Below are 21493 nucleotides of genomic sequence, written 5' to 3'. Positions count from 1 at the left end.
CACTGATGCACACAGCATGGATACATCCTAAAAGCACTCAGGTAAGTTGTAGAAGCCAGATACAAAATACTACAAACTATGTGATTCCATTTTATAAAAGTTTAGAAAATGCAAAGCTATAGAGACAAGACTGACTGCAAATGGACACGAAGGAACATTTAGAGGTGATGAAAATGTCCTATGTCTTGTGTGGTGGTGGGTACACAGCTGTGTATACATTCGACCTAAGTCATCAAATTTTTATGCCTACAGTTGTTGACTTTTATGCTATGTAAATAGTGCCTTAATAAAGCTCATTTTAAAAAGTGAATATATATCTTCAGGGAAACCCCAAAAGGCATTTCCATCATAAAGAAAAGTATAGGGTGCTATAAAAAAGGACTATATAAGATGTAATTGAGGGACTCCTGAGTGCCTCAGTGGTTGAGCCCGTGGGAAGCCTGCTTCTCCTGCCTGCCTATGTCTCTGCCTCTCTTTGTGTCTTTCATGAATAAATAAAATCTTAAAAAAAAAAAAAGATATAATTGAAAATCATTGTCAAAGCACCAATCAAAAGAGGGCTGGAGTTGTTAAGATCTCAAAGTAGACCTCAGAACAAGAGATATTATGAGGGACAAAGAAGGTCATTTCATAATGCCAAATGATGAAAACAATCAGAATATAACAATCCCAAATGTGCACGCACCTAGTGATGAGCTCCAAGGTGCCTGAAGCAAAGTCCAACAGAAGTGGAAGGAGAAACAAATCCACATTCATGGGTGGAGATTTCCACTCTTGTCTCTCAATAATTGATAGAACAAGTGGACAGAAAGTAAGGATGTAGAAGACCTGAACCACTCTATTAGACAACTGACCTAATTGACATTGGTGGAGTACCTCGCCCAACAACAGAATGCGGTTCCCAGCCTAATCGGCGGGCCTCTATGTAGGCACTAAGAAAGAGACTGTAGATGCTGGGCTATTGCCATGGAAGATGTCCCTGCACACGCATGTGACCTCACTTCTGGAAGGCCCTAAGGAATTCGGACTTTGCTAAGGCTGAAAGTTGTCCTGTTAGCACATTTTATTGAAATCAGAGCAGCTGTTGCAGAATCTTCCAGAAACTCTCCCCTCTGCTCTGTCCTGGACCCCCTTTGCAGTTGCACTCCCCTACTCCCCAGTCTCATTACAAGGCTTAATAGAAAATGCCAAGGTGGGTGCAGGTGAGGGCTATACAACCCTGGAAAAGAAAGCAGATCACAGAGTGGGAAGCATGGCATCCTACTTATGTGTGGTGCTGCTAGAAAGGATGTGTCCAGAGGGAGATCTTTCAGGATAGAACCAAATTCTTCTTCTTCTTCTTCTTTTTTTTTTATTAAAGGTTTTATTTATTTATTCATGAGAGACACAGAGAGGCAGAGACACAGGCAGAGGGAGAAGCAGGCTCCATGCAGGGAGTCTGAAGTGAGACTTGATCCCGAGTGGGATCACGCCCTGAGCCAAAGGCAGATGCCTAATTGCTAAGCCACTCAGGCGTCCCATAGAACCAAATTCTTTTTTTTTTTTTTTTTTAGAACCAAATTCTTAAAAGAAGTTAACTCTGGAAAGGTATGGCTATGAATAGTTATTGTATCATTTATCCAAATAAATGAGTTAATATTTGTAAAGTGCTTAGTGCAATGCTTAGCAGCAGACGGTTAACTATTTTAAATAGTTAATTATGATATAAAAAATAAAAGCATAATTTTTATACCAAATAAATCTGTTTTTTCAGTTTTCCTACAGTAAACATATGTTCCTTGTATAGTGGGTAATAAAGGTAATTTGCAAAAGATTTCTGACTCCATTAAAGTCAATAGAAAAAGAAACTTTTGTTGCTGTTATTAATGAGATTTGATGACTAATGATCCAGGGGACTGAGCTGAAGAAAGGAGCCAGAAATGACCTACATGGGCCAAGAGTAGCCTGGCTGACCATGAGAAAAAGGGAATCAATGGGTGTTGTTGATTGGACCCATGAACAGGGCGCAGTTCGTGGGAGGCCTCCTTAGGTAAGGGATGTTGGGAAAAGCCCTTCTCAAACCGAGGTTTACACAAAGAAGCCATGACCTGATTCTCTGAGTCAAATCTTTATTTGCAAACAAAGTTCCTTCCCGATAATGCAGCCACACGACAGGAAAAACCAGGGGTCATCACCCTAAAGCATCTCTTCCAGAAAATGAGGAGCCAGGAGATCCCCCCCTCCTCTGCTGTTGCTTTTGTGGCAGGATGGAGATGGCCTGTGGATGATGGACCACAAGGCATCAAAGCCCCTCTAAGCTGTTCCCTTCCCCAGTCACAGGGTGGTGGTGGGAATTGGACCCAGGGGCCAGGAACCTCACACTCATTGTTTGCTGGGCTGTAGAGAGCCGGTAGGAAGGAAGGGCCCCGGAGGACAAGGCTCCATGTAGCTGCAGTCCTGGATCCCGGCTCCCTGAGGACAGGCAGGGACTCCCGACTCTGGCCAAGAGCCCTGCTTGGAGTCATAGGCAGCGTTCCCCACGGCAGCCCAAAGCCGGCCCTGCTGCAGAGGCAGCCACTCACAAGAAGAGGTTGTCATCGCCCCTCAAAATGAGCTGTAATTTGCTCCAAAGTCTTTCCTTTGGTTTCAGGGACACAGGACAAAGTGAAAAGGACACTGAAGATGCAGAAGGCAGAGGCAAGCCAGAAGGCACCGTAGGGCCTGAGCACCTCCTGGGAAGACAGGATGTGGCGGAAGGTCAGGAGCCCTCCTGCGATCCCCAGCTGAGGCCCCGGCCTGCCCAGCCCAGGCTCAGGGCAGCAGAGGAAGGTCTGGCCCTGCCCTCCAGAGTCCTGGGCCAAGCGCCACACAAGGTGTGGATGTTGTGTGGATGGGGAAGCTCACTGTCACGAAGTGACTGTCTGAAGGTTAGACACCACTCTCAAGTGACAACTGGGCTCCCCCTGTGGCGCCTGCCTCCAGGGCCCCCAGGCCCACTCTCTACACCCTGCTTTGGCCCTGCGCTCCCTGTTCCCTGCCTCCAGAGGAGTCTCTTCTCAGTACCAGAGGGAACAGGTAAGTCATCAGCACTTGAGGTGGGGCAGTGGGAGCACGCAGCGCACTTAGGACCCACCAGCATGGAGGGAAGAGTGAGTGGTTCCCTTTGGTTAGAACCTGGCCACCCTCCTGGCACGCAAGGTCACTGACCCTGAGTCTTCTGCAGTAAGAGTGATTCTAAAGAGCGCTCCCCACTGACTACATGAGGGGAGGCCTGCAGGGCCTGCACTCACCATAACACTGCTGAACTCTTTCGTCACCAGGAAGGCCATGAACCAGTTAGTGAGGACGCACACACCTGTGGCCATGCCCTTGACGTGCAGAGGAAAGATCTCAGACATGAGGAGCCAGGGGATGGGCCCCCAGCCCACAGCGAAGCCTGCAGGAGCAAGACAGGAATCAGAGCCCATAGGGATGGACCCCTGGGCCAAGGCTCCGTGATTTCTAGTTAAGCTCTCAGCTCTGCGCCTTCCTTCAGCGACGTCTCACGCCAGTCCCTCCACTGCTTACGTGTCAGGCTTTTTTCTGTAGGATGGGGTCATGAAGGGGCCTGCTGTGAGGGCTGTGGATTAAGTGAAAGGAGCAGAGAAGAGCTTAGCTCAGTGTCTGGTACATGGTCAAAGCCATAAACGCAGAGGTGGGCAAGACCTGGTAGGCCTGCACTTGCTGGGAGCTACAGGAACCTGGCAGTGACAGGATGGCCCCAAAAACCCCCCACCCAACCTCCCCACAGACCCCCTCTCACCAGCAATGAAGAGGCACATGCTACCCACTGCCAACCAGGCCAGCCCCACGCTGGCACTAGGGGGCTCCATGGAGATAGGCGTCAAGAGGGCCACGTGTGAGGAGTTGCTAGGGCCACCCTGGGTCAGCCTGAAGTAGGCGCCAAAGGCACTGGTGCTGAACACCATGACCACACCTGCAAGCAGAGGGTGGCAGTAGGCAGGGCCCTGGGAGAAGGGAACCGCAGCCTGGGTGTGGGGCCCTCAGAGCTGGAGTCTCCATGCAGTGTGGCTGCAGCAATGTGGCCTGGGTTTCCCCAAGAGGGCAGTAAGCGGTGATGCCTAAGAGCCCCGACTGGTGGCACCCAGCTTGGTCCTGCCAACCCCAGCTTGGACCTTGAACCACAGCAGACTCTAAGAACCTCCTGGTGGCAGCACCTCCCTGGCCCAAGGAGCAGGAAGGGTAACTGTGGCAGCAGCACGGTTCTAACCCCCATGCGGATCATCTCTGGATCCTCACCACGGCCCTCCCCATCACCCCCATTTCATGAGAGAAAACGAGGGTCAGAGAGGGGAAGTCACTTGCCCCAAAAGACCACAAGCTTCCAGGTCACTTCCCCTCCTGGGTCCTCAGTTTCCTCATCCTTAAGTGGGGCCCTGATGGCGCCTGTCTGGAGGCTCATTGCAAGGGTGAAGGTGTGCTACAGTGACGCTGTTAGTGCAGGTCTGCTTTGGAGTGAGTGCTTGCTAAGGGGGCCTATGAATCTTGGCCTTGTTCCCAGGGGTGCTGTGCTAGCCTCTCCCTGCTGCCATGTGGTGACCTCAGCAGAGGCCCTCCAGCCTGTGGCGGGCGGGGGAGCCAGGCCTTTGCCACCTCACTTTCACAAGGCTGAGCCCTCACCCTCGGGCTCACCTGACAAGGTCAGGAGCAGCCTCCGCCCAGCTCTGTCCATGATGAGGGCTGCCATGGCTGTGAACAGCACCTGGATGATGCCCACGATGATGGAGGCGACGCTGCTATCCTGGGGAGATGGGCCGAGGCAGGTCAGGCAAAGAACCCAGGACTAGGCATCCAGATGAGACAGGCTGGGGCAGAGGCCTTTTACCTTGAACTTGGCCTCCTCAAAGATGGTCTCTGCATAGAACATGACAGCATTGATCCCTGACAGCTGCTGGAAGGCCATCAGCAAAATGCCGATGATGAAGGGCTTGTAGACGCCAGGATGTCTCAGCTGGGCCAGCTGGAAGCCCTGCTCAGACAGAGGCCAGTGTTAGTGCTTCTCTTAACCCCTCCTGAGGGACACATTGGCTTTGAGCCACCGTCCTAAAGCCTGGTGGAGGGAATGAGCCTCAGCTTCCTATCAGCTGGGCCTTGCTTTCAAGACAGGTCCCCGCATCACTTTAGCCTCCCTGATGGAAGGTGACAAGAGCCTCAACTCCCCATGCCCTTCCCGGATTTGCTGGGGGAACCATGAAGAGATTACATGGGCACAAAGCCAGGGGTTCCAGAATCCCACCAGTCCTGGGCTGGGGCTGAGCGCCGCTCCTGGTGCTGCTGAATCCTGACCAGCAGCCACGTTCTAGGACTCCCATCTTACAGGTGGAGAAAGGAAGGTTTAGGGAGGTGATGGCCACACAGAAGGTAAGTGGCAGAGACTCAGTCTTCTCCCCTGCCTTATGATACCCCATTGAAAAATCCAATTCCTCAAATCTGTGCTCATGTTTCCCTGTGACCCAGCTGGCACTTTCTCTTCCTGGAACAGTAAGGTCAAGGCAAGGGCCCAACCAGGTTGGGGCTCCAGCCGGCCTTTGCTTGCTTACACAGAGGACACCACCACTTGTGCCTCCCCTCCCTGGATATGTATGCTCAGCTTTGGGGATAGGCTATGCGGACTTCCCCTGGCCACAAAGAGGCCATACCTCACTGTTCATGCCCCCCCACCCAGCTCTGGCTCCAGCCCCTCACCTGGTGCTCAGCCCCGACAGGGGGTTCCTCCCAGCTCTGCTCGGAGCCCCACAGGAACTGCATAGCGGCCATGGCTTCCTGGTGCTTGTGCTGGGTAAGCAGGAAGCGTGGGGTCTCGGGCATGTAGCACATAAGCAGCAGCATGAAGGATGCGGGCACACAACCCAGTATAGCCAGCCAGCGCCACTCCAGCACCCAGCCTAGTTTGGCGGGAGGGGGGTGGCGGTGTCAGATGTCAGAGCTGGAGGGGGCCAGCCTGGGTCATATCAGAGGGTACCTGCCCTCCCACCAACCCCAGGGCCTCAGCTTAAATGGTGGGGGCCTCACTACCTCTGTGTGGCTATGCTTGTGTTTGTCACCAATATTGTTATCAACTGCTGTTGAGAAATATTGTAGAAACACTGGTGGGGATGTCATTATGCTACATCTGCTCAGTGAGTATTTATGGGGCAATGAATAGAATGAGGCACTTGCTTTTTATCTAAAAGGTAGGGGCAATAGAATAAATATGTAGACTCTGGAAGGCCACCAAGAAGCAGGCGGGGCTGGCTCCTCTGGAGAGGATGGGGGACAGAATGAGAGAGACTTCTCATGGAACATCAGTGGATCAATCAACTTTCACAGAAACTGACAAATGAACGTGCTGGTTACGATGAACGGGAGCTAATTCCATAGGCATACTGACACCCATGTGTCTGTCCCAAATGTCAATATCTATGTTTGGCAGGGGCTGTGGCACACTGCGGGGTCCCCAAAGCAGCCAGACTGCTGGCAGGACTCTGAATTAGAGTCTGGATGAGGAGTGGGTAAAAATGGAAGATCTCAGACCAGGATGCTGTCCTGAAGAATCAGAGGGCACATACTCCGGGGTCCCGAAACCCCTGTTCCCTATGGGGTCTCAGGACGTCCCTTGATAGTTCTCATTTGGGGGTTGCTGCCAGACTCTCTTCATGTGTCCCTTAATGTAGCCCCACATCAGCCTTGCACTAGGTGGTGTTATCTCCACTTAAAGACAGGGGAAGTGAGGCTCCCTGGGGCAGTGTGACTGGACCAAGTGTCCCTTGAACTCTCTGAACTTCAGAATCCACATCTGTAAAATGGTCACACAGCCATTAATGGGGATCAAAAGAGAGGCCATGAAAAGTACCTGCCAGGTAGGCCAGGAGGATGCCCGTGACGACCATCAGCTGCACACAGGAGCCCAGCAGCCCCCGCACGGCAGGGTAGGCAATTTCAGAGATATACACCTGTTGGCAGGGAAGAGGAAACTTTACTTTGGGCCGGAGTGATCTTAAAACCGGAAAGCCTCAGCCACTCAGAGTTGAGGAGGGCCTTAGCTGGGGCTGCTGCGAGCCAGGTGAGCATACCTTCCCGCCCCTCCAAGTGATCAGCAGCAGGTGTTTTCAAGGGGATTAAGGATATATACGTGGCTGCTGTATGTGTGCGCGCGTGTCTGTGTGGGGAGGGCACAGAGCTCTTCAAACTTTTATTCAACTGTATGACTACCCTTGATAAAATGCAGAGTCTGACGCAGTACGTCTAGAGTGGGCCCCACAATTCTGGCTTCTTTTTTTATTGAATGATTTATATTTGAGAGAGAGAGAGAACATGAGCAGGGCGGGGAGGGGCAGAGGGAGAGGTAGAAGCAGGCTCCCCGCTGAGCAGAGAGCCGGATGTGGGTCCAGATCCCAGGACCCTAGGGTCGCAGGACTTGGGGACCATGACCTGGGCCAAAGGCAGATGCTAAACCAACGGAGCCACCCAAGCGCCCCCAAGATTCTGCCTTTCTAATTAGCTCCAAATGACACCCAGGCTCCTGGTCCCAGAACTATACTCTCTGTGGTGCCTTTGGAGTGAGAGCCAACCCTTTGCCTCTGTTGCTACCAGTGACTGCCACTGCTTTCTCTGGGCTCAGAGGCCTGCAAGGTCTTGCCCACATTTCTAGGTTATTTTATACCTTATGCCCATGAATAAGATGGGTGTTTTTGTCTAGTAACAAAACCCAAAACATAAAACCCAACTCCTGCAGCCCAGCAAATGCAGGTAAAATGAGGTGTGAGTGCACGGGGAAGGCCAGAGAGGACTCTGAGCCAGTACTTTTAGTCTCGACCAGGTTAGTGTGTGGGTGGTTGATCATCCAAGCCCCATGGCCAGCAGAACCGTTCACTGGTCTCTCTGCAATTCAGCAGCCAGGGTCCAAGTCCCTCCAAAGCAATGCCAGGGCTGTATGTGCAGTCTTGCTCAATGCCCACAACCATGAGGTCATGCCATTATTCCCACCATTTTACAGGGTCAGAAACTGAGGCACAGAGAGGTACTCTGCCCCAGTAAGTGGCAGACCTGGGGTTTCACCTGCGTATATGGCTTCCAAGTCATCCTGAATAGTGGTGCATCAGGAGACCGGAAGAGGGAAGAAAGAAGGGAACAGCTGGAAGACCACCTGAGTAGTGAAGGGGGACGGGGCAACCCAGCAGCCTTTGCTGCCAGGACAAACCAGAACAGGATTTTGCTGCCAAACTGTAGGCTTCAGTGACCATCCACGGATGGCATCTTATTTGTAGAGTCAAGGAGAGGCCTGGGTAAGTGGCACAGTCCTGGGTTTGAGCAATGGCTTCACCAATGACTAGTGGCTGGACAAAAGGGCTTCAGTTTCTGAAGCTCACTTCATCTGTAAACCAGGATAACGACGGCTCCTGCCAAGGCCCGTCGCGGGGGTGGGGGTGGGGGTGGGGGAGGAAGATAAAGCCGGTGGGGGGCGCGGTGCCAGGCGCCCGGAAGGCCGCCGCCAGGGAAAGCCACGCCCCCAGGCCTGCTCCTCCCCGGGCCCAGGGCGCGGGGCTTGGGGGACACTCACCGGCGCTACGAGCGAGGCAATGCCGCAGGCCAGGCCGGTGAGGAGGCGGCCCCCGAGGAGCATCCACACGTTCTGGGCCGCGGTGATGACGACGAAGCCGCCCACGAAGGGCGCGGAGCAGAGCAGCAGGCTCAGCTTGCGCCCGGCGCGGTCCACGAGCCAGCCGCCCAGCACGCCCCCCGCCGCGGCGCCCAGGGTCACGATGGCCTGGGGGCGGGGCGACCGCAGGATGGAGCGGGGGCGCCCGGGCCCGGGGCCCAACCTCGCCCTCAACCGCACCCCCAGCGGCCTGCGACGGGACGGGGTGGGGGGAGGGGTGACCCCCGGCGGGAGAGCAGAGCGTCTCGGTGCCCGCCCCGAAGGCCCCCGGGGCGTGGGGCGGGAGGAGGAGGGGCCCCGGCGGGTGAGCCCCAGGCCTCACCCCGAACCAGGAGGCGGCGGCGTCGTCGAGGCGCAAGGCCGGGGGCGGGGCGCGCCGCAGGCTCGGGATGGCGGGGGAGCTGTAGCCCAGCGCGAAGCCGAAGCTGAGCGGGCCCAGCGAGGCGGCGAAGGCGGCGAGGAAGACCCGGCGGCTGAGGGGAGCGCTGCGGAGACGGGGAGCCGGGTGAGCGGCGCGGCGCGGGCGCGGGCGCGGGCGCGGCAGGAGGCGCCCGGCTGTCCCCTCCCGCTCACCTGCCGCCGGGAGGGCCCAAGAGCGGCTGCGTCTCCTCCGGGTTCTCAGGCGTCATGTCTGCGGCCAACGCCTGCGGGGTCCGCTCTGCGGCCCGAACGGCCGCGGGTCCCGCGAGCGCAGCGGCCCCCGCCCCTCACGGCAGGGCCGGCCAATGGGCGGGGAGGGCGGCGCTGGGGCGGGATGGGAACGGCCAATGGGGGCGCAAGGCGGGGCTAGCGTCGCCGCTCGGAGCCGCCCACCAAGTCCAAGCCGACCAATGGGGCGAGGGGCCGGTTGGCGGAGCCCCGGGAACCGCCCCCGCGTCGGTGGGGCGGGGCTGCACGGGCCTGAAGGAACCCACCCAATAGGGGTACGGTGCGAGCCCAGAGGTGGGGCCAGAAGGACCGCCTCAAGCTGAGCCGGCCGGGGAGCGTGGAAGGCGGGGGCTGCGTCCGCCCCTGGAGCCGCCTCTCGTCGAGCCTCAACCAATGGGGCTGGCAGCAGCGGAGCAGGGGAGCGGCGCTCCGGGCTTCCCCGCCCAGGCCCCGGGCGGTAGCGGCTGCCCGCCCCGGCCTGCTCTGCAGTTGCCGCTTGGCGTTAAGCGCTTCCCCGGGACCGGGATCGGAGGCGTCTGGCCCAGCTCAGCCCACTGACGGCCGCAGGGAGGAACGTCTCCAAACGCCGGTCCCGGGCGGCAGAGGCAAGGCCCCGCGCTGCAGCCCACCTCCCTGCGGGTCACAACTCGGAGCCCGCAGATCGCTCACGGCTGCGAGCCGACGACCACCAGGACCTCGGGGTGCTGAGGACCTGTGTGGGGAAGGGCCCTCTTGTGTGTGACTCATCTGGGCTTAAATGGTGAGCCCCAGCCTCCCCATTAAGTTCTACTCCACTTCATAGGTCATCCTGACTCTCCAACCTTCATCTTAACACCAGCCAGGTGTGAGTCTCCTGGATATTAATAGCCAACCTCTTCCCGTGGGCACCCAAGTGACTCCTAGAGGAAGGATGTCAGGGCTCAGAAGAATCTTCCCATTCGTAGAGGGTACACACTTCTCTGGATGAGGTGGAGTGCTGTGTGATTCTTGAAGGAATTGGCCACGAGAGTAAGAGGTTTGGCTTCTAATCTCTGGGCCTGTTTCCTCATCTTTAAGTGGGGAATGCAGTATCCACCTTGAGGGAGGGTTTTAAGCAGAGGCAATGTATATGAAAGACCAAGCGCATGTGAAGCACTCCAATGGTTGCCGGTAAGATTATGAAAGTTGTTTGACCTAGTGCAGCCTCCTGATTGCACTATCTTTAAAGACAGGCAACCGCCCCTCTAAGCGTCCACAGCATCTTGTGCTTGGGTTATAAATTCTTATCTCCGCGGTTATCCCTGCTGCATGATCACCTGTTTACTCCCCTCCCTCCCTTACTGGACGTGACCTCTGGAGTGGGCCCTTGGTGTTTGCAGAGCAGATGAATGCCTCAGACTCCATGGGCAAACTGCTACAGTTACACAGTGGGGTAATTCAGCCAGTGGGGTATGCAGAAGGGCTTATGTGGATAGGATGCTCCAGTGAGCCTAGCTGGCACCAGCCCTCTGAGCCACAGGCCCTTACAAACCCACTCCTGCCCTGGGCCTGGTGGTCTCCCTTCCAAGGGTGCAGCCTTCACTTCTTGGCCTTTGTAAGCGGATATTGCTGTGAGCAGCCTCTGATCCCCCTTTTATAAGCTAATCACCATGGATATGATTAGTAGGGTCCACCTCTTGCCCTTTCTACATTCACTCCTCAGATCAGTGACTCCTGTCAAATCATTGGGGCAGTTCTGAAGCTGCCAATCTCTTTGGAAGAATGTTCTAGATCACCCTTACTTTTTCTATTCCAGGCTGGGAAGCAAGAAACTTCAGAGGGGAAAAAAAGGATGACAGAAAGAACACACAGACAAGCTCATAAAGCTTACAAATTAGTTTAACATGAAAAACACCAGTCAGATCCAACTGACACAAGGTTCTCAGCCTGACTCTGTATGGTGGACAAGGGAGAGAGAACTCTGGGGTCAGAGAACTCACAGTTTCAAATCACTGCTCCTTTCTAAGCCTCAGTTTACTTATTTGAAAAACAAGGATAATAAAACTTAAGTTGCAGAACTTTTCGTGAGGATGAGATACAGCATGTAGTGGGTCTTGTGTTTCTCCCTATAGATGAAAGGGGCAGAAGGAAACGCAGAGGAGGAATGGGAATGCTGAGTACAGCTAGGGTACACCTGGCTATGCCTAGAAACCACCGTCTGCATTACTCTCCTCTCTTGCCATCTGCTGGAGGGAACCAGGCAGGCTTCACTGGATCCAGTATGTTGGGCTGTTTCTTGCACAAACACCACACAGGGGCAGCCTGGGTGGCTCAGCGGTTTAGCGCCGCCTTCAGCCCAGGGCGTGATCCTGGAGATTCGAGATTGAGTCCCACATCAGGCTCCCTGCATGGAGCCTGCTTCTCCCTCTGCCTGTGTCTCTGCTTCTCTCTCTGTCTCTCATGAATAAATAAATAAAATCTTAAAAAAAAAAAAACCCACACAGGCAGTTGTGCAATAGACACAGAGGGAGCTCTGCCCACAGTGTGTAAGGTCCACGAGGAGGTAGGACCCAAACTTCTACTCCACTTCAACTTCTGTCAAATCTGTCAGATCCAGATCATGTCAAACACAGCGCTCTGCACTTCCAGAGAAGTCCTGCAGAAGAACCCTCTGGGATGATTTCACAAAGGAATGATTTAAATTTTCTTTTGGTGGATAATATCAGCAAGAAGAGAGCTAATAAAATGGAATCTGTCAGACCAAAGCCAAAGGTAAATGACCTTCTTCACACTGATTACAATTTTTACAGTGTCAGTGAACTAGGTTTCCTCCTTAGATCTCCTGTGGCTGAGGCTGATGTTGCACAGTTTCATTTGCACTCGGTCAAACCTACATTTTCTTCTCACTCTGAGGAGGAAGCAATGGAAGGCAGGTAATGACAAGAGAAGGATACTCACTTGGTTCACGTGAGAGAGCAAAGCAGACCTGAGCGTGAGAAGGGAATGTGAGAATGATAATTTTGGCGGCAAGGAGTGACTGTTGCCTGGCTATATGCTTTCAGAGTAATGACAAAACCAAACAAAATCATCTTAAGACTCTTAACAGATTCCTATCCCTTTCTTATTCTTTGTGAGACACAAGGAGGGAGCAGGAGCTTCTAAGAACTAACCATTCAGCTCTTCTTAAAAGTCTACAGGCAGGGGACACAGCTGGTTCTAATGTTAGTGAACCGAAACAGCGACAGGGGCCAACGGAGCAGAAAGAAAACTTATTTATAATGAATTTAAAAAGCAATGGCTTTTCTTTATAAAAGAAACACATTATGTGACATAAATCAAAACTGTAATGAAAAAATAATTTTTCCATCTAAGTATATAAAATATAAGAGAAGGTTGCAGTACATAAGAATGAACATTTTTGATTTATTCAAAGTTTCAATCTAAAACCTCAATGAAATCTACCACCTTTATTACAAGGGGACTGATGGTTCCTGAACAGAAAGAAACAAAGGTCAAGAAAGATGCACCGGACATTGGAGAGACCCAAACCGGCCAGGTGTGCGGAAGGTTTGGTCCAGTAGATCACGAGTGGGCTGAAAGCCACAGTGTTGAGAAATGCTGTCAGAACTGGTTCAAGAGTATAAACCTCCATAAGAAAATTAAAGATGGCAAACTCGATCTGGACCCTGTTTACTTCAGGTCAATAATGTCTTCATCCAGGGACGCTGTGAGCTGAAACGGGCTGCTGCCCCACACGGGACTGCCTTCTCTGTTGGCCACAGGGTCCTGGTCAGAGCCTGTTGAGTGGTAGCGCCCCTCGGGGTTGGCTTCTGGAGCAGAAGGACTTTCCAAGGAGCCTGACGTGATCCTACAAGAGAAAAGTCACCTAAGGGATCCCTCGAGAGCATTAGTGACCTGGGCCCCTGCTGTCAGGTAGTTTCCTGTTCATCTGAGCTCATAAAGCCTGTCTCCCGCCACTCCCTACCCATTTGGGGATTGGGGGGGGGGTAGGGACATGAGGAGTCACCCCAGCTCTACCTCATGGGCTGTTGGGAGTTTTAAAGACCAGTGGTGACACACAGGATTGAGGCGTTTTTTACTTTTCCAAAGGGCAAATCTGGATAATATCACTTTCTGCCTAAAATCCTTGGGGGTTGGGGCTCCTGTGGCCTGAGGGTAAGGCTGAAACTCCTACCCACAGGACCACACGCCACACAATCTGGCTCTGCTCACTCTTCTGCCTCCTCCCAGCCCACTCCACTCCCTTGATTTTCTCTTGTACTCAGGACACTCTCTTGCTAGCCACAAAACCAGTGTGACCACATTCAGGGAGTTCATTCATTCAGCGAGTACTCATACTCATGTAGCCTGTGAAAGCCCCTGGCGTAGCCTTTGGTCAGTCGATGGGCCATGCTGTGCCTGCCTCAGGGCCTTTGCCCTGCTGTTCCTCTCATTCCTTCTAATTCAATCAAGGCTTGGCTCAATGGCATTTCCTCAGAGAAGCCCTCGTGACAACCCCCTCCCAACGTAGAACTACTACCCACCCCATCCCATCACTTACTTTTTAAAAAATTTCCTTGCAGCACTTGTTACTATTGGAAATGATTCAATTTGCTCAACTGCGAGTTTATAGTCTGTGTCTCCACACTAGAATGTAAAGTCCATGAGGGCATGACTTGTCATGCAGTAGGAGCTCAATCTGTTAGATTAAAGCATCTGTGTGTGCTGCTCACTATGGGCCAGGCTATTGCTTACTGGGTCTACAAGACTTGGTTCAGCCTTTCCTGGTGTTTGAGACCCTCCCCGCTCCAGGTGTGGAGGTGTGGGGCAGCCAGCACTCCCCATTCCTCTGTATCACCTGCCACCCGGGAAAGCTGTAGTTCCTAGAATGGTCTTGTTGGCCTCTCCACCGGCCTGTGGACACCCCGAGGGTGATCTTCATATCCCCAACACCCAGCTCAGTGCCAGGTGCTCTGAGAATGGAGCCTGGACATGGGCTCCCTTACCCTCCATACAGGAGCATGCAGGTTGCTTGAGGGACACAGAGGCTCTTAGGGGACAAATCAGGGGGATTTGACAAATGGTCATTGACATGGGATACTGAACTGCCTTCCAGAAAGGCAGTACCTGTTTTTATTCCCACCAGAAGCATTAGAGAGGGCCTATTATCTTTAATGCCCACTGAGCATTTCCATTTAAAAATATCTCTGTCAGGGTGCCTTGGTAGTGTAGTCAGTTAAGCATTCAACTCTTGGTTTTGGCTCAGGTCATGATCTTGGGGTTGTGAGATGGAGCCCTGCAGTGCTCGGCACAGAGTCTGCTTGAGATTCTATCTCCTTCTCCTTCTGCCCCTTCCACTTATGCTCTCCCCTTCCCTCTCTCAAAGTAACAAATAAATCTTAAAAAAAAAAAATCTGTCAGTCTGGGGAGCAAAAAAAGGAAAAGAAAAGAAAAGACTTATTAATGTATTTTTATGAGCATTTGGTGAATTGTAAGCAAGGTCACCCCCTTGCCTGGGCCCCTCTTGGGGCTAGCCTAAGGGTCCTCAGAGAGGAGCCAGATGCTGACTGTCTGCCCATGGCATCATCAGTCAGCAGAAAGGGCCTCGTGGCAGTGCTGTGACCCACAGGGCCACCACTGAGCAGGGATGGCTGGGGCTGGCTTCCTATACCTGTCACTGCTAGTTGATCTTGCTGTCTCTGGCTTGGGGCCTCCTTGGCTTTCTTCCAATTGCTTCCGGGCTTTTGATTTGGGCTTTGGTGCTCCTTCTGACCGGGTTCCACCTTCATCAGAGAGGCCTGGATGACAGGGGAGAAGCACAGGTCGGAGGGTTATTACCACTGTGGAGACAGAAAATGTCCTTTTTTTTTTTTTCTTGGTTGGCTATTGGTACGTTATTGCAACAGAGTCTGGAAGGGTTGATAAAGTATATGTTTAAAAATAATTGGTTTTCTTGTTGGTGGCAACTTTTCTGATCATAAAGAATATATATATTGCAAGAAGGAAAGATCTTAAGAAAGACGGAGAGAAAGAAACTAAGAAGGGTCTAGAGGAGGAGAGAAATTCTCCTATGATCACACCACTGGAAACTATAATTGTCTAACTCTGAGGCTCAATTTCAAAAAAGCACAGTGGTTTGTGAAACAGCAGTTGGCAGATCAAGCTTTCATAGGGAATATTGGGTGAAAATAGCAACAGACGTACTTTAAAAGCAAATGGAAGGCACCGACTTCTAAAAGTGCCTGGCTTCGCCCTGTCAGGTGGCCTGCATCCCTGCCCCAGTTGTCAGGAAACACAACTGCAGGCTAGGGATGCGCTAAGGTGAACTGTCCTTGCAGTTTCAGGCCGTGCAGGTCCCAATTAAGTTTCAAGCCAGTACTGGTTTAGCACATCACTTCCTTTTTCTTCACTTTGTTTTCACAACTCAGAACAAAAGTCTTTCTAACAGTCTCACCTCTGCATGACTATCATAGTGCTTTGTGCTTTTCTGCTCTGGTCTCCCGTCAGTGTTACCAAGATAGGATGGTATATCAAATATCTCACATCTGTGCCATCCTTACAGACCTGCCCCCATGGTCTGTGGGCTTTGAGAAGCAATAACTGAACTGCACCACAAATATCAAAAATATGGTAAATTTAAACTTATGAATACACAACGATAGCATGTTATCTGAGAACTGCAGGTTGTAAATACTTTTAGACACTTTCTAGGAGATCCCACATATACAGATACTTAAATTTTGTGTCAGATGAGATATACAGTTTTACAAACTGCCCTTCCTGCCTGCCCTTAACTGGCTTGGGCAGCCTTCCACACCAATAAATATAGACTGACATATCTAGGTGGGAAGTGTGCTGTATATGATTCTTTGGTATAGCAGCACTATAATGTATTTATAAATCCCTTACTAAAGGGAAAGTTTCTTTTTTAACTCATCATTTTCAAGGATGATTAACATCTATCAATGAAACCAGCTGGCCTATTTATAAAATAGTGAAGACACCCAAATTGCCATTACCCAGCAGTTCTCTGCGTGTCCTGCTGGCTATTTCTTTAATCTCCATACGGGACAGGGACAGGGAATGAGTGACAGGAATGGCGGCGATGCCCAGGCCGATGGATGTAGGCGGCGTGACAGCCTTGGAGACCAAAGGCGACTTCAGAGGTCGTTCGATGCTTCTACCCACAAGGTTTCTGAGTGGAATCTTGTACAGATTTTTGGACGGAGTTTCACCTGACATGTGATTGAGAAAAGAACGTGAGAACTTTAAGAAAAGTCTACTATGTACCATGAGGGTGATTTCTGGTTCCTCCACCCAGTTAGCACAAAGGGAAGGATTTGTGTGGCATGTTGACCTCCTGGACCTCATTAGGAACAACAGAGTGATGGTGCCTGATGGCTTTGGTCTTTAAGGGCATCGTCTTCACAGACACATGACTAAAAATGCACCTGCTACTGGCTCTGCTTGCCCAGGAGAGGAGAGCAGACTGGAGGGCAGGCAGCTGCTTGGGGTGCCCTGTGCCTCAAGGGACATGAGTAGTAAACGACTGATATGGTAAGCAGCTGGGAAAAGAGTGGTGCTCAGAGCAAAGTGGTAACTGCAGCAAAGGCCTCTGGGATTCATGAGCAGAGCCAGATGGAGTAAGAGCGAGTGTACTCCATAGGTTTCAGGACTCCATCCTTTTGGCTATAAAACCTACCGATCATTAATATCCCTGAAGGAAAAACATGTTTGCTGTGGCAAGTTGGAATCTCTAGCCCTCAACTCCTTTTTCCCCATGGAAACAGTTATTTTCATAATGGGATTTTTGTTGTTGTTATCACAAGGTTTCTTAAGAATGCAACCAATACATTCAGATTGCAAGGTTTTGTTCTTTAATAGCTTTAAATAGTGACTTTGTTGATATTTGAGAATGAGCTAGAGAAATCAGAATGGGTTGGAAATATCTATCAATAAGACAGTACATATTGCACTTCACCTTCCCCCAGGGAAGAAGGAAACACTGTAGTATCTCGGCCCGGGGGTGTCTGAGGAGAATTGTGGGCACTGGCCCCCTTGGAGCTGCCTCCGGACGAGATCTCGTTCACAGCAGTGGTTGCTGTGAAGTATATATCTGACTGGAATGAAAGAGAAAGCATTAGGGAGCTGTGTGGCTGAGAGGCCCTGCACCCATGGCCCTCCCACCACCACTGCTAAGCCTGCAACCATTCTTGGCCGAGCCGCTCCATGCTACGGGCCTCCATGCTACGGGCCCGCAGTGCAGGAGCATGCCTGGGCGGGGTGGGGGGGTGGGGGTGGGGGTGGTATCCAGAGCAAAAGCCCTGCACTGCCACCCCAGACCTTTCCTGCCTATTCAGTTCCCCACACTTCCCTTATCTGCTTGTTGATTCATAATAGAAAAGAGGCCATTTCCCACTCATTTTCTGCAGACACAAACCCAGCACACACTTGCCTAACAGCAGCCTCAGACACCCACAGTGTCAGGCCTGGAAAGTATCTGGGATTTAGTTGGGTCCACTTACAGATGGGCTCATGGACCATTCATTCACTGGTTCAGCAAACACTCTTGCACACGCACTCTGTGCAGGCTCCGGTGGGAACAGCAGTGGTGTGCTGGAGTTGGCTTGTAACTGACTTGGGAGTGCTGATTTTTGATTTTCAGGGATTTTGCAAGTTAAACACAGCCATTATTAAACTTAAATAAGTAATATTCAAAACAAAGTACCAATTTTCAGGGATTTTGCAGGTTAAACACAGCCATTATTAAACTTAAATGAATTAACACTGAAAGCAAAGGTACTAAATGACAGAATTTGACCATTCCTTGCTCTTTGACCATTATCTATACTCTTGAGGTGATTTACATCAACAGCATCTACACAGTGGCCAGACTGCACATAGCTTCCTGACTCTGTGATCAGTGCTTTCACCCTGGAAGCTGGGTATCCTAACAGAGGGACTACTGACACCATGGAAACTGGCAGATGCCACAAGTCAGAGCTTTATTTGTTGTTTTGTTGACAGTCTGGTCTTAATGTGATGGAGAAAATTTCTAATAGTGAAGATTGAAAGCAGAAGTGTGTTGAGGCTAGTGTCAAAATTGAAAGAAGTTTTGGTTCAATGACCAGTTTGTATGAGAGTAAGAAATAGTTTAATAGTAGATCACATATTAGATTTCCTGACAATAAGCTTATTGGAAAAAGAATTAATGTACTGAGATACAACTTCCAACTATAAAATCAAGGTAGACCTGTAACCACAGTTAGCAAAACTTAACGAAATGTATTCTGTGAAGCCAATTGGCCTAATGGATTTCAAGATAAAACGCTCTGTACATTTTATCATTTGCAAATCATAAGCCATTTTAATTTTTCTGTCATCAAAGTCTTTGACTGAGATACATATATATGTATGTGTACACACACACACAGACATACAACACACACACATACACACACCCTTACAGGGCTGGGGGGTCAAATCTTTACCAGCACACCACTAGTGCTGTGTTAGCAAGAGAGCCAGTCCCCGACTCCCAGAACTGTCAGTGTAGTAGGAGAGGCAGACAGATAGGCAGCCAGCCACCCCCCAGGATGGGATGCATGTCAAGGTGGGGGCTGGGCAGGGGGACCAGTCAGGCCTGGCGGGGCCAGGGCAGACTGTGTGGGGCTGACACGGGAGAGGCTAGGACAAGACCTCCTGCATTGTGTGCCAGTGACAAAGGCCCCTGGGGAAGTAATCTTTGTGCTCGTGGCCCTTGGTTTTGATCAAACTATTTCTAGGCATGGATTAGTTGATTACCCATATTTCAGGGGCCACAGAGTCAAGCTGAGGATGGAAGACGGCAAAGAAGAAAGCAACATTATGAGCTCTTCCTTTTCTAGATGTGAGTGAGCCATCCCTTGGTGCGGCAGGGACCCCTGACCTAACCCAAGCTGATGGCACATTTCTCCCTTCAGCCCAGAGCTTCACAACCACTACCGGCGCTGAATGACACTCTGACAGAACCAAGGGGTGTTTTGAAGGCTGAGGGGGCCACACACAGAAACTGGATGGTGGGCCTGTCCTGGGCGCTGTCGCTCAGTCTGGCGCACAAGGGGCCTAACGTGAGGATCCAGCGTGGGCACCCTCCCTGAGCCCCTCATACGTTCCACTCACCCTGGAGGCCACGAGCTGCAGCTGTGGCACGACCGCTGTGTGGACCAGGTTCCCGTTCACCACCAGGCGGATCTCCATGGAGTCAGTGGTGAAGGCCAGCAGGTACGGGAATGCGCACACTGCAAGCAACAGGCAACGGGTGCGTCAGCTCCCAGCCCGCTGGCTGGAGGCTCTGGGGGTGCCAGACATTCCCACAGGCGGCCTTCCTGCTCCGGAAACTTCCATCTCCCTGACTCCTCTGGCTGCTTCTCTTCCTCCTCCCTTGGCATGTTCTCTGAGAGAGCCTCGTTCCTGAGATAGCCACCTCTTAGTCGCCAATCTTCTGCTTCCAGTAGGTGTGCCCTGTCTCTGTTTCCCCTTGTCCCCAGTCTCATCACCTGGTTTCCTGGAGGCTCACCTGCCCAAGTCCTGAGAGACATTCCCCCTTCTTGTCCAGAACACAGCTTGGCAACACTCCCCTCTGGCACATACCGCTGCGCTCAAAACCCCCACCTTTACCGGGTTTTCATGCCCTGTCACACGTTCACTCCTCTTCTGTGCTCCTCCTGCCATGTAGGCCTGCGCAGGGGCCGTGTCCTTTTCCTCACAGGGTGCCGTGGTGTCGATGGGTTTGTTAAGTTATTTGTTAAAGGTCGGCCCCACTTCTTGAAATTATTTCTACCTCACACTGACTTCCAGGCCTCATGACCTGGTTGCTCTGTGACCTCACCTTTGGCTTCTTCACTGGGCACTTCATGCTCCTATGCTCCTTCACGCTAGCTTATCCTCTGTTGTCTCTTTCCTTGGAATCTCTATTTCTTGGTGAACTCCCTTTACCCAGGGTAACCTTCTACCACACCCATACCTCTAGCCTAGCTTTCTCAAGTGACTTCCAGTGTTGGGGCTCAAAACCTGAAAGTGATTTTCAGCCCTCCCCCCTCCTTTTTTTTTTTTTTTTTTTTGCCATATCTCATCTGTCATTGAAGCCTGACTGGTCCCTCCATTATCTGGATTGGAGCCTCTATTCTCATCTCAAGACTCTAGAACATTTATCTAACATCACATGTTTGTCCTTGTGGGAAAACAGTACTAACTTGAACATTCTTGGGTCTGATCTGACTCTCATCAGGGCAGAGGCCCAGCTGTGGGTCCTGACCCCCCCAAGGGAAGCACCACCACTGTCTCCCTGATGTTTCAGTGGCAGGCAAAGTACCTGCATTTCTGTGATTCTAGATATTCAAGCTTTGAAACATATAAGAATGGTGAGGAATGTACTGTGCTTCTCCAACAAGTGAGGCGGTATTTTTAAGGCTGGAGATCTTGCTCTTGAATTACAGGAAAAGGAAGGCAAGGGCCAGAAAGGAAATGATAACTGGAAGACTCCTAAGTCCTGAAAACTGGGATTTCATGGCTCTCAAATGCTCACATGCTCTCAACAGGAAGGCACAGTGGATGGCAACAGTCCCAAAAGGGGAACAAAAAGGAAAAAGAACACTTTGAGTGCTCATCAGACTCAAATAACTCATGGCCATCTAGCAGTAAGCCACCAAGTTTGCTTACATGGGATTGAATAGTTCAGATGGGTCTATGCAGGGGAAGAGAAAAACAATCAAAGTTTTTCTTACCAATTGCATAAGGAGCCTGGTTCCAACAGAACTGGAAATCTGACGCAGAGGGTTGAACCAAAAAAGAGCCCCCGTTAAATGGGCAAACCTTTTTATAGATGCAACTGTCTGCAACAAAACAATAGCAACTCATTTTTTTGTTAGAGACAATGCTTAGAGCTGGTCATTAGAAAAATGAAAAAACAGGCAACCGAAATAGTGTCCTATCTGCTAGGTCTTCATACATCGCTGGTACTAACTGCCATGATGCCAGGTTCTCAGCCAAGAGGCAGTCACAGCCACTGTGATGGAACTATAACAAGCATTCACAGCTGCCATCTTGGAAGGATTTACTATGTGTCAGGCACTTGAGCTTTCAAAACATCAGCTTATTTAATCTGAATAACCTTCTGAAGTAGGTGCCATTATTAAGCTCATTTTACAGATGAGAAAGTTGAGGCCAGGA

General features: G+C 51.3%; 2 protein-coding genes and 2 long non-coding RNA genes across 10 annotated transcripts in view; 2 read left to right on the top strand and 2 right to left on the bottom strand.

The window, feature by feature from the left end:
- Nucleotides 1-2091: 2091 nt before the first annotated feature.
- On the bottom strand, nt 2092-9386 carry SLC2A8 (solute carrier family 2 member 8). 3 transcript variants are annotated; one of them, XM_077850772.1, is made up of 10 exons: nt 9251-9386; nt 9000-9162; nt 8579-8785; nt 6872-6971; nt 5725-5924; nt 4865-5008; nt 4672-4780; nt 3782-3955; nt 3270-3415; nt 2092-2711 (listed from the first exon to the last, which is right to left on the bottom strand). In XM_077850772.1, exons 1-10 carry the CDS (start codon nt 9304-9306, stop codon nt 2574-2576), a joined length of 1437 nt encoding a protein of 478 aa, XP_077706898.1. In that variant the 5' UTR covers nt 9307-9386; the 3' UTR covers nt 2092-2573. The 3 variants fall into 3 exon arrangements, with proteins under 3 accessions (XP_077706898.1, XP_077706900.1, XP_077706899.1); XM_077850774.1 differs by lacking the exon at nt 3270-3415; XM_077850773.1 differs by lacking the exons at nt 2092-2711; nt 3270-3415 and adding an exon at nt 3434-3598.
- Nucleotides 9387-9505: 119 nt separating this feature from the next.
- Nucleotides 9506-11778, top strand: LOC144285561 (uncharacterized). Its single transcript, XR_013353836.1, has 2 exons — nt 9506-10085; nt 11100-11778. It is a non-coding gene; the product is annotated as an uncharacterized LOC144285561 (long non-coding RNA).
- Nucleotides 11779-12686: 908 nt separating this feature from the next.
- The window catches only part of GARNL3 (GTPase activating Rap/RanGAP domain like 3), a 146743-nt gene continuing 137936 nt past the window's right edge, over nt 12687-21493 (bottom strand). For all 5 annotated transcript variants that reach the window (XM_077850767.1, XM_077850766.1, XM_077850769.1 and 2 more), the window contains 6 exons: nt 21049-21156; nt 19445-19563; nt 17265-17403; nt 16303-16518; nt 14955-15081; nt 12687-13151 (listed from right to left, as the gene is read on the bottom strand). In XM_077850767.1, coding sequence (XP_077706893.1) covers nt 12974-13151; nt 14955-15081; nt 16303-16518; nt 17265-17403; nt 19445-19563; nt 21049-21156 — 887 coding nt within the window. In that variant the 3' untranslated portion in view covers nt 12687-12973. The remainder of the gene's footprint in view (nt 13152-14954; nt 15082-16302; nt 16519-17264; nt 17404-19444; nt 19564-21048; nt 21157-21493) is intronic.
- Nucleotides 17600-19914, top strand: LOC144285564 (uncharacterized). Its single transcript, XR_013353839.1, has 2 exons — nt 17600-19172; nt 19246-19914. It is a non-coding gene; the product is annotated as an uncharacterized LOC144285564 (long non-coding RNA).

Source organism: Canis aureus, chromosome 16, assembly GCF_053574225.1.
Source record: "Canis aureus isolate CA01 chromosome 16, VMU_Caureus_v.1.0, whole genome shotgun sequence".
NCBI classification, from domain to species: domain Eukaryota; kingdom Metazoa; phylum Chordata; class Mammalia; order Carnivora; family Canidae; genus Canis; species Canis aureus.
This window is presented reverse-complemented; position numbering and strand designations above follow the sequence as displayed.